At 39.6% G+C, this 11,723-nt stretch overlaps 2 protein-coding genes across 2 annotated transcripts in view; both read left to right on the plus strand.

The window, feature by feature from the left end:
- LOC140943727 (ATP-dependent RNA helicase DDX19A-like) overlaps positions 1 to 11,723 on the plus strand; it is a 112,161-nt gene that overhangs the window by 32,627 nt on the left and 67,811 nt on the right. The window lies entirely within an intron of this gene.
- LOC140937655 (uncharacterized) lies at positions 1,749 to 11,402 on the plus strand. Its single transcript, XM_073387247.1, has 3 exons — positions 1,749 to 2,825; positions 3,826 to 6,037; positions 7,938 to 11,402. Exons 1-3 carry the CDS (start codon positions 1,749 to 1,751, stop codon positions 10,061 to 10,063), a joined length of 5,415 nt encoding a protein of 1,804 aa, XP_073243348.1. The 3' UTR covers positions 10,064 to 11,402.

The raw sequence follows: 11,723 nt of genomic DNA on the forward strand, positions 1-11,723 counted from the left end.
CCTTTGGTTGGCTAGTGTATTTACTTTGGTTTTGGTTTTACGACAGTCAAGTGAAAACCGCTCTATCATTAAGTACAATGGCCATTATGCTTCGGTAATACATATGATACTGTTATGATTATTAACTTAAATTTGTAATAAACTTCAATTTAGACTAAAGAAATTCTTTGGTTTTTCTGCCTGGGAAGGTGAGTGGCATGGCCTGCAAGATAGTTACTCAGGGGGGCAAGGGTGACGTAGTGTTGAGAGCACCCGCCTCCCACCAATGTGGCAGGGGCGCAAATTACCGCGTCGACGCCATATGGGGGTTGGTTTGTTGGTCCTTTCCTTTGTTCTGAGAAGTTTTTCTCCGGGTACTCCGGCATTCCCCTCTCCTTAGAAACCTACACTTCCAAATTCCAAATAGGCATGGCACGCATGGAACCGTTCAAACGGTTTTTTAAAGAACTTCTTATGGAGAGTTTTGCACGACCGGCACTGAGACCGAAGCGAAGTTCGGCGCGAGAACTTAACCCGACAACAGAATGCTCGCAGGCTTTAAGGGGTGTTGTTGTTTGATACATGCTGCTAGGCCACTTACCATCGCAGTCTTTTTTGTCTTGTCACACAAGGCTCCTTCCCAAGAGGCGCGTTGGATTATCCGAGAAAAACTAGTACAACTGTAGCTAGACTGTTCATAGTACCCTATTTTTCCACAAGACTGTCAGGATCGAAGACTTACACGCGGCCATCTTTGATGAGTGGCAAATCTACCTAAGGGGCGCGGGACAGTTTGGGAGGAAGCTGGAGCCCAAAAGTACTTCATAAGCCCATACTTATGAGCTCCTGGAGGAAGCTATTTTTCTCGCCTCCCTCACCCCACCACCATAATCCCGATGCCCCCCCCCCCCCCCCCCCGATAAATATGAAACCAGGATGGCCACCCGTACCGATAAGCGCTCGATCCTGAAAATCTTGTGGAAAAATAGGGGACTATGACAGGTCTAAAATATGGCAGTATCTTGGTACGGGCATCGCTGTGGAAGTAGCTGTCCATCGACTAGTTGTGGCTTGTACTTATGTTTTCTACATGCTACCCGGCGGTTCTGCTGAGTTCATAAGGCCAAACTGTATGAAACTACGCCTTACGCGTTCCGTACCGTTTCACCACAATTCAACCAGATGCAAAGACTTCAATCCACCAAAGCCTAGGCCAGCGGTATCAGCCAGCGTACGAGTACGAGTGTTCAACATCGAGAAGATATCAGCGAGTAAACGGCTCCTGGTAGATATACATCACCTTAACTGCACCAAAGTAAAATGATCATTAATGACTAGAGGTAATCATTGATTACGGATCCGCGTTCGTCACTAGTGGAAACGAAATCGAATCAAAAGGAGTCCAGTTTCCCGGCCGGGATGCCCCTGATAAAATTAGTAGGAGCGCCTAATCGACAGTCGCCCCCGATACCTTGAAAATTTGTGGCTTTGCACCACAGGAACACCAAGGTTACGATGCGTTCTGACGAACGCGACCAGTATTTTCTTAAAATATCAATAGTTAATGATTTTTTGGGTGTATCAACACTTTTCAGAGATGCCCAGGCATAATATGGGGTACCTAATTGCAGGATATTTTTGGATATTTCGAAATACATCAAAAATGCAAAGTAACTCTTGACGGTCACAAGGAAAAACCATGTCTTAAATCGTCAACAGCAAGCCTACATCACAGTGGTTTCAAAGCTTAGTTGCTGCCGACCTCTTCCATGGATATAAAGACCTTACTAGACAATCTTCATGATGAAGTATCGTGTTCTGTTTGCATGTGTCCATTTACTGATCCAAAACAGTTACCCTGTTTGCACAGTTTCTGTCTTCAATGCCTGAACGATATTCAGCGATCGAGCGGCGTCCATGGCCAAATTACATGCCCCGAGTGCAGGAGACAGTTTCAGATCCCTGGAAGTGGAACTCCCAGCGAACTTCCCACCAATTTTCGTATCAACAGTTTGCTAGATGTCCTGACAATTAAAGAGTGCAGTACAGCTAACGTGATATGTGGAAACTGCGACAAGCGGAGCGCACAGACCTTATATTGTTTCCAGTGTTGTTCTTTTTGGTGCGAGGAGTGTATTTTAGGACATAACATAATACGCACTAATAAAGACCACAAGACGCTGGCACTGAAAGATTTTCAAGATCGCGACATCGAGGCCGTGTTACAACGACCACCATTTTGCCAGAAGAAACACCATGAAAAAAAAGAGCTCACATTTTTTTGTAAGGACTGCAAAGTCGCCATTTGTAACACTTGTGCTGTAACACTTCATGACGGCCACGGAAAGATGCTCTTGCAAGAAGCTACAGATGCGCGCAAGACGCAGATCAGCTCCGTGATTAAATCTTTAAAAGACAAGGCACTGGAAAAACGAAAGGAAATCGATGAATTAAAGAAAAAGGGCATGGACATTCAAGACCAAGTAGCCGAAGTCAAAAGCCGCGTGAAGGGGAATGAAGACCAAATGATTGCAATCATCGAAGGGAGGAAACAAAATGTTTTTGATGCAGTCGATAACGAAGCGAAAAAATCACTGGAAACATTCTCACATAAAGAAAGCGAAGTTGAAAATCAAGTGGAAGCAATTGAATCAGGAATTGAAAAAATTGAATCGCTGTTGAAACGAAACTCCAGCACTGAAATCCTAGGATTCAATAAAACATTTTATACAATCCTGCAGCAACAGAGCACCGAGGAAAACCGTGACACCGAATGTGTTCCCCGCTTTACTTTCACTAAAAGTGAAAAACTGTTTAACGTGTTAAACGATGAAGGGATAGGTAATGTAACAACTTTTTTTAGCCAACCTAAAACGGCGCAAACATCATGAATTATGGAATAAAGGAAGATGTAAAGAATCAACCATAAGAGGACACAAAAAATTTGAGCCCCAAAAGGGATTCGAACCCCCGACCCTCTGTTTTCTCTTATGGTTGATTCTTTAAATCTTATTTTATTCCCTTTATTATATAATATGAGTAAAGTCATGAATGGAACGAAAAGAAAGCAGTAAATTAATTGCCGGGAGAAAAGGACGGGAAAATGTTTAGCAAGCGGCTCCTGACACTGACTCAAGCACTGTACACTCTACACACTCGAGCGAGGCTGCAGAAGTGTCTTGGTGTTGTAAAAGGAAAAAACGAAAACAAAAACAACAAAACAAAAATGAGGGAGGGAGGATGCGTGTATTCCGGAGTGTTGGGTGTCTTGGTAAGGTCGTCAAAGGGTAAAATGTGGGCTTTCCTGTGAAGAAATGGTTCCTTCCGCTTTATCGCATAATTATGCTTAAACAGTGTAAAGCTGTGCCTAACGCGTTTTTTGTGTGTTACATACCCCAATACCACCATCAAATGCGAATTCGATCTACCTAAGCCTAGGCCAGCGGTATCACAGGGCAGTCCTTTATTTAGACAAAACCAAAGTGAATACACTTCAAGGCTGAAACTGTTGAAGCATCAAAAGCATCTACTTATAACTCAGAAATATGTCAAAACAGAATAACTTAGTTAGGGTACATGTGTAACTGATAGACATAGAAAAAAACATTTTTAGAAACATTGCAGTATGATCCTCTTTCTTCACTTTCTTGGAGCACCCATCTTCTTTTAATCTACTTATCGCCAGTCCGGTCTCTACCAAAATATTTTCTAATTATTTCTATATAGTTAATGAGTATGCAGATTAAAAATTTTTAGAATTGCATATATCAGTTATGGTAGATAACTGCTGCTAAAATACGTCAAAAAGTGCAAAGTAACTCTGTTGTGGTTGTTTATCATTTCCAGGGTCATTACGTAATAACGGTTGGCATTCACTGTGCGTCACAAGGAAAAACCGATATTGGTGTTTCAGAACGGTTATTTCGCCACAGTATTTCAAAGCGTAGGTTGTTCCCAATCTTTTCCATGGATATAAAGACCTTGCTGGACAATCTTCATGATGAGGTATCCTGCCCTGTGTGTATGTGTACATTCACTGATCCAAAGCAGTTGCCTTGTTTGCACAGTTTCTGTCTTCAATGCCTGAACGATATTCAGCGATCGAGCGGCGTCCATGGCCAAATTACATGCCCCGAGTGCAGGAGACAGTTTCAGATCCCTGGAAGTGGAACTCCCAGCGAACTTCCCACCAATTTTCGTATCAACAGTTTGCTAGATGTCCTGACAATTAAAGAGTGCAGTACAGCTAACGTGAAATGTGGAAACTGCGACAAAAGGAGTGCCCAGACCTTATATTGCTTCCAGTGTTGTTCTTTCTGGTGCGAGGAATGTATTTTAGGACATAACATAATACGCACCAATAAAGAACACAAAACACTGGCACTGAAAGATTTTCAAGATCAAGACATCGAGGCCGTGTTACAGCGACCAGCATTTTGCCAAAAGAAACTTCACGAAAAAGAAGAGCTTACGTTCTTTTGCAAGGACTGTAAAGTGGCCATTTGCAACACTTGTGCTGTAACACTTCATGATGGTCACGGGAAGATGCTGTTGCAAGAAGCTATAGATGCACGCAAGACGCAGATCAGCTCCGTGATTAAATCTTTAAAAGACAAGGCACTGGAAAAACGAAAGGAAGTGGAGCAATTGAAGAAAAGGAGCACGGAAGTTCACGACCAGATTGCTGACGTGAAAAGCCAAGTACAGAGGAATGTAGACCAAATAACTGCAATTATAAGAGTAAAGAAACAGAATCTTTTTGATACAGTTGATTATCATGCGAAAAAATCACTCGAATCTCTCCAACAGAAAAAAAACGAATTGGAAAATCAAGCGAGAATAATTGAATCTGCGATTGAAAAAACTGAATCTTTGTTGAAACGCAGCTCCAGTACTGAAATCCTTGGATTCAGTGAAACATTTGATACAATCCTACAAGAAGAGCGCACCATTGAAAATCGTAACTCAGCTGAATCTATCCCGGCTCGGTTTAGTTTCAATAAAAGTGAAAATCTAATTGAGGTTTTGAACAGTGAAGGGATAGGTGACGTAAAAGTTGTTTCTAGCGAAACTAAAGCGAAACGATCAGAGGCTGGATGTGAACAAAGCAGTGACGTATTTGATGAAGATAGGAAACCTCAAGTTCGCCGGGCTAGTCAGGGTTCTAAAAGAGCAGACTTTCGGCGTGGTAGTCAATGTTCTGTTGACAGTCTGGTAGCACAATCGATGTATTTCATAAAGCAATCATTTGGACAAAAGGGTAAGTCTTTTGGAATGCTTTACAATCCTTACGGTGTGGCAGTGAATGGTCATGATGAAATTGCTGTGACTGAAAACTCTAACCACAGGGTTTCAGTGTTTAGTAGTGACGGTACCCACTTAAGATCGTTTGGAAAAAAAGGCAAGAGCTACGGTGAGTTCCAGTACCCTACAGGAATCGCTTTTGATAGTCTTGGTAACATTGTAGTTGCAGACAATGAAAACCACAGGGTACAAATCTTTGATGGCAATGGTAATTTTCTGAGAGCGTTTGGTAAACCAAAAAGTCGTGCGGACTACCAGCTTAAATGCCCTGAAGGTCTGTCAATAAACGACAACGATGATATTATCGTTGCTGATACCGGCAACCAGTTGATCAAGATATTTTCTTCTAGCGGGGAGTATTTACGCAAATTTGGCGGACCAGGTTTTTTTGCCTCTCCTTGTCACTGTATCCAACACGGGCAATATCTTATAGTTTCAGACTGCAGTAACCAAACTATTAAACTGTTTAGACATGAGGGAAAGTTTATTTCTAAATTTGGAAGGGAGGGGCATAAGTCTGGTGAGTTGAATAAGCCTCGTTACTTGTCAGTTAACAAAGAAGGACTGCTAATGGTGTGTGATTCAGGAAATCACAGGGTTCAGGTATTTGAATTGAGTGGAAAGTTTGTTACAAAGTTTGGAAGTAAAGGCAGCGAGAAAGGGGAGTTTAAGCATCCAAATTCTACAGCAAATCTTAGTGATGGAAGGGTGGCAGTGTGTGACGGGGATAACCATCGAATCCAGATATTTGGCTGATCAAATGTGATTTAATTTTATCTTAAGATTCAGTCACTTAAAATTGAGATGTGCTGTTGTTCTCAGTGACTCGTATTTTTTGGAGGAAAAATATATTTTTTTGTAGTTTAGTTTCTTGGCCTTTCTTAATTTGCATGGTAGCATCGCTGATCTGCTGGGTGAGCTTAGTCATAACTTGTATAAATACTTAACAAAATAATACAAATTATACTCAGGTTTTTGATTGGTAAATATATTTTTGACAACCTTTTTAGTGTTAATGTTGTTTAATCTGTTAAGTAGTGCAACTAGTGTAGAGGTTCACATTAAAAAAAAAAAACAGTTTCACGGATGCATGGTCACCTTTCTTATAGGGCGCTCATTCAAGTAGGTTATTTTTTTTTGTCCACATAAACAATAACGCAATTATTTTGAATGTGGTTGCGTGTATCATATATGCCAATATATAAAACAATAGACTGCGAGCAATCGTTTAATTTTCTTTAAAGATCAGTGGGTGGCGTATTTATGCGTACCACACTAGAAGCGACTAGAAATTACGCGGAACGAGCGATAACCGCGCAAAGCTCGCTTGTTAAAAAGTTTGTATGCAGTTTAATATAGAACACTGAGAGGATTTATAGTTAAAACTGTAGATTATGTTTGCTTAGAATTAGAGTGATTTTACTTGAACCGTGAATTAAAGAAGATAATATTAAGCAACTACTGTAGAGCAAAATAGCAACAAATGAACAAAAGAAGACAATAGAATTAGTGCATAATAGTACGTAGTATTCTACCACCTATTTCACGGCTTAAGTACGTAAAATCACTCTAGTCTGATGTGGAAATTTTAGGGGCTTATACCTTTTAACAATATTTCCTGATAACGGTTGTGTACTGGCTATTACGGCTTTGTACTAAACATGGTGTAATAACTATTACCATAAATTTGTAATAAACTAGTAATTTCATTGGACGCTTGCTTGGTTCGTTTTCCACAAAAACGTTTATTCCTTTTTACCTATTCCTTCCCGGAGGTTTGGCCAAAAAAGGTTAAAGCACTATCTAGACAAAAAAAAAAACGAAAACTACCCAAAACGTCTTTTATTCGTGCATGTTTATAAATCCGCTTGCCTTCGTTACCTTTTTGAAATATATGCATTTATTACCAAGCGTGCGGTTAAGATGGCTAAATGTTGGCCAAAGTTCGTTTCTCTTTAGAATACAAGGTGTGCCACCACCTTCCCCTCCCTAGACATTTTTACAGGGCGATTGTGAGGTCCTGCGTTGCCGCGATGGAGCATTTTTCATCATAGGTCTTTTAGGGCATAGAGAATTTGTTTTCGTTGAATTTCACTGAGTCTTTTTCTTTTTATCCTTTTTAAAATAAAAACTTAAATCAGGCATCAGTAAACTTGGTAAGTGGAGCATGAAGGAAGTCATAGTTTTGAATACTAAAGCCTATACTCCTCAAGGCGTAAAAAAATGTTGTAAGTCAGAAATATGTCAAAAGCGAACTATGTTTTTGTTAAGTAGACCCATAATAGACTTCCGTACCATCCTCATTCTAGGGGGGCCCTCTTTAATTTCAGTCTTCCAATCGGCAGTCTCTATTTACGATTAGAAATGGATGTGTGTCAGTATAAAACGTTCTGAGAGAATTTGTAAAAAAGTTTAAATTTAATAGTTTACGATTTTGTTAGCAGATAACAATTCTCGGAAGTAAATATATCAACAATAGCACTCAGCTAATTGCTAATGCTAAGCTATGCAGGATATTTTTGGATTCCTTGGCAAATACGTCATATCAAGGGAAAGAAGTCTGTTTGATTGGTTATAAAAATCATAAAAACGCTTAGTCCGGGTCACTGGAAAGGCCCCGGTGTTGTTCTTCGGCACGTAGCCGTTTCTTTAATCATCAAAACAAGACTACAGTATTTCAAAACTCGCTTTGTTACCGATCTTTTCCATGGATATAAAAACCTTGCTGGACAATCTTAATGATGAAGTGTCCTGTTCTGTTTGCATGTGCCCATTCACTGATCCAAAGCAGTTGCCTTGTTTGCACAGTTTCTGTCTTCAATGCCTGAACAGAATTCAACGAACGAGCGGCGTCCATGGCAAAATTACATGCCCCGAGTGCAGGAGACAGTTTCAAGTCCCTGGAAGTGGAAATCCTTGCGAGCTTCCCACCAATTTTCGCATCAACAGTTTGCTTGATGTCTTGGCAATTAAAGAGTGCAGTGCAGCTAACGTGAAATGCGGAAACTGCGACAAGCAGAGCGCCCAGACCTTATATTGCTTCCAGTGTTGTTCTTTCTGGTGCGAGGAATGTATTTTAGGACATAACATAATACGCACCAATAAAGAACACAAAACACTGGCACTGAAAGATTTTCAAGAACAAGACATCGAGGCCGTGTTACAACGACCAGCATTTTGCCAAAAGAAACTTCATGAAAAAGAAGAATTGAGGTTTTTTTGTAAAGACTGTAAAGTCGCCATTTGCAACACTTGTGCTATGACAGTTCACGATAATCACGGCAAGACGCTTTTACAAGCAGCTACAGATGCCCGCAAGACACAGATAAATGCGATGATAAATTCGTTAAAGAATAAAGCACTAGAAAAGCGAAAGGAGGTCGAAGAATTGCTCCAAAAGAGCAAGGAAGTTCAAGAGCAGGTAGCCGAAATAAGAAACCAAGTGCAGACGAATGTAGACCAAATGATTGAAATCATCCAAGCAAAGAAACAGGAAGTCTTTGATGTAATCAATAAGCCAGCGAAAGTATCACTGGAATCTCTCACACAGAAGAAACACGTACTTGAAAATCAAATAATAACAATTAACTCTGCAATTGAACAAACGGAATCTTTGCTGAACCGAAGCTTCAATACTGAAATCCTTGGATTCACTGAAACATTTGATACAATCCTAAAGGAACAGGGCACCCAAGGAAACAGGGAATCTGAAAGTATTCCTCGGTTTAGTTTCACTAAAAGCGAAAAAATGATTAACCTGTTAAACATGAGCGAGGGGATAGGTAATGTAGAATTTGTTTTTAGCAAAACTAAAGCTCAACAATCAGAAGCTGAACGTGAAGAAAGCGGTGAAGTATCTGGTGAAAACATTGGAGCAAAATTTGGCCGTGGTGGTTCTTTTGCGGAACCCAAGGTACAAACCAGTCAATTAAGACGGGAAACATTTGGACAAAAGGGTGAGTCTTTTGGAATGCTTAATGAACCCTGGGGGATAGCAGTGAATGATCTGGATGAAATTGCTGTGACTGAATACTGTAACCACAGGGTTTCAGTGTTTAGTAGCGACGGAACCCACGTAAGATCGTTTGGCAAGAAAGGTAAGGGCAATGGTGAGTTCCAATACCCTACAGGAATCGCTTTTGATAGTCTTGGCAACATTGTGGTTGCAGACAATGATAACCACAGGGTGCAAATCTTTGATGGCAATGGCAACTTTCTTAGTAAGTTTGGTAAGGAAAAAAGTCGTGACCATCCCCCGCTTAAATGTCCTGAAGGTGTGTCGATAAACGGCAATGGTGATATCATTGTTGCTGATACCGGTACCCAGTTAATCATGATATTTTCTTCTAGTGGGGAGTATTTACGAAAATTTGGCGGTCCAGATTTTTTCCTCAATCCCTATCACTGTATCCAACTTGGACAATATTTTGTAGTCTCGGATTGCAATAACCATTCCATTAAAATATTAAAACTTGACGGAAAGTTTATTTCTAAATTTGGGAAGGGGGGGAAACGGGATGGAGAGTTCAATAAGCCCCGTTATTTGTCAGTTAACAAACAAGGATTGTTAGTAGTCTGTGATTCGGGAAATAACAGAGTGCAGGTATTTGAACCAAGTGGAAAGTTTGTCACAAAGTTTGGAAGTAGGGGTAGCGGGGTCGGTGAGTTGAAGCATCCAAATTCTGCAGCAAATCTTAGCGATGGAAGGATAGTTGTGTGTGACGGGGATAACCATCGAATCCAGATATTTGATCAAATGTGTGATACAACTTTAGTTTAAGATTTAGTCACTTAAAAATGTGATCTGCTTTTGCAGTTCAATGACTCGTCTTTTTGGAAGCCGAAAAACGTTTTGTGATGTTTTTTAGTTTATCTTTTTTTGTGAGGACTATACATCGCTGGGTTTCATTAGCTGACCTAATTATCTAGGTGAAACGAATTTCATGCCCCATTCACACCAACTAAACATTTTTCATTAAACCAGGTTCAGTTTTAAACATGAAAAACAGACATGGAAAACTGGAACACAGGGTTTCACACAGGATTCAAATGAAGTTCTGCATGTTTTGTAATTTGCACTAAATCTCAGTGCAATCAATTTAAGTAAGTTAGCAGCTTTTATGAAAGAAAGAAAATTCAAACCATGTTTAACTAAACAACTTTTTTAAAAGCTGTTTAGTTAGCTTAAAAATGTTTAAAAACATGTTTAAGCTTCGGTGTGAATGGGGCTTAGTCGTCAAGCTTTTCAATTATATTAAATAGAAAATGACATTTTTGTCAACGTTTTTAATTCTATATACCTTGTTTCCCAGTTTTTATAGGTAACAGCATGATTAGTGGTGATATTTGGCATAAATACCACGAGTGATATTTCGAAATTGTTATACGTAATTTCACGAGCCGTTAGGGAAGTGAAATTTGAGACAATTTTGAAATATCACGAGTGGTATTTATGCAAAATATCACGTACAAATCATACTGTCATTTGTTTATACTACTACCTGCAAAGGTTTTGTAATTTTCACATGTAGGTATTTCAAATTTAGCTGAAATACCACTGCTCTAAGCCAATCAAATTGCAGAAATTTATAATGTAGTGGTATGAAAATAGTAAACAACAATAGACTTCGAGCAGTGGCTTAATTTTTTCCAAAGATCAGTAGGGTATGATGTGTACCACGCTGGCAGCAAGCAGCGACGTTACATTTTTAAAAAAATATGTTTTTCAAAGTTAATATATAATGTATTTTAATTTGGTTTACTTGCATTACGTTTGACAATATTTACAAGAGACTACTTGAAGTTGCTCCTTCATGAAATTTTCTTCAAAGATCACCAGAGCAGCGAGCAGGCAGCAAATTCGTGTGGGCCTCTCGTGTCACTCGCCCTCTCCGACTGGTGCTTTAAAATACTTGTTATATCTGCCATCCTGCCGACTTTGAGGAAAATAGGAGACTATTTGCCTATTTCTATATAACAAAGGACAGCTTAAAGTGTAGATCATTTATCTTTCAAGTAGATGAGAAAGTTAAAAGAGCTAAGACTTACTTAAAATAATAGCTAGTGTGTTTTGTAGTAATCGTATAATATTGTAATAAAGTTCAATTTGCGCTCAAAAATTCATTCTTTTTTTTGTCTCACTCGGAACTTGTATCTTCTTAGCTATTCCCCGTTGGAGATTTTGTCAACAAAAATCTTTGGAAGTTTAGTTTTCTCTAGCCACGTTTGACAAAAAAAAAGCAGAAAAAATACCAACAACGTACTCAAAACGACGAGAGAACGAGGGGATTGTCTCTTGCCAAAACGTTGTTTAATTGTTTGTTATTGTTGATGCCTCGGATGGCTTAAGTCTAGCCTGCACCACAGACGAGTCAAGCTACTGACTTTCTTTCACAGTGTAAAATACATGCAATATTGACCAAGCGCGAGATCGTGATGTC

Source organism: Porites lutea, chromosome 1, assembly GCF_958299795.1.
Source record: "Porites lutea chromosome 1, jaPorLute2.1, whole genome shotgun sequence".
NCBI lineage: Eukaryota > Metazoa > Cnidaria > Anthozoa > Scleractinia > Poritidae > Porites > Porites lutea.

What these genes read in the sequence shown, in the direction of transcription:
- LOC140937655 (XM_073387247.1), top strand. Translation starts at nt 1,749, where the DNA reads ATGGATATAAAGACCTTACTAGACAATCTTCATGATGAAGTATCGTGT. An exon ending in ACGATGAAGGGATAGGTAAT is followed by an intron (nt 2,826 to 3,825) that starts GTAACAACTTTT and finishes TATCATTTCCAG; the next exon opens with GGTCATTACGTAATAACGGT. An exon ending in TCGAATCCAGATATTTGGCT is followed by an intron (nt 6,038 to 7,937) that starts GATCAAATGTGA and finishes CGTTTCTTTAAT; the next exon opens with CATCAAAACAAGACTACAGT.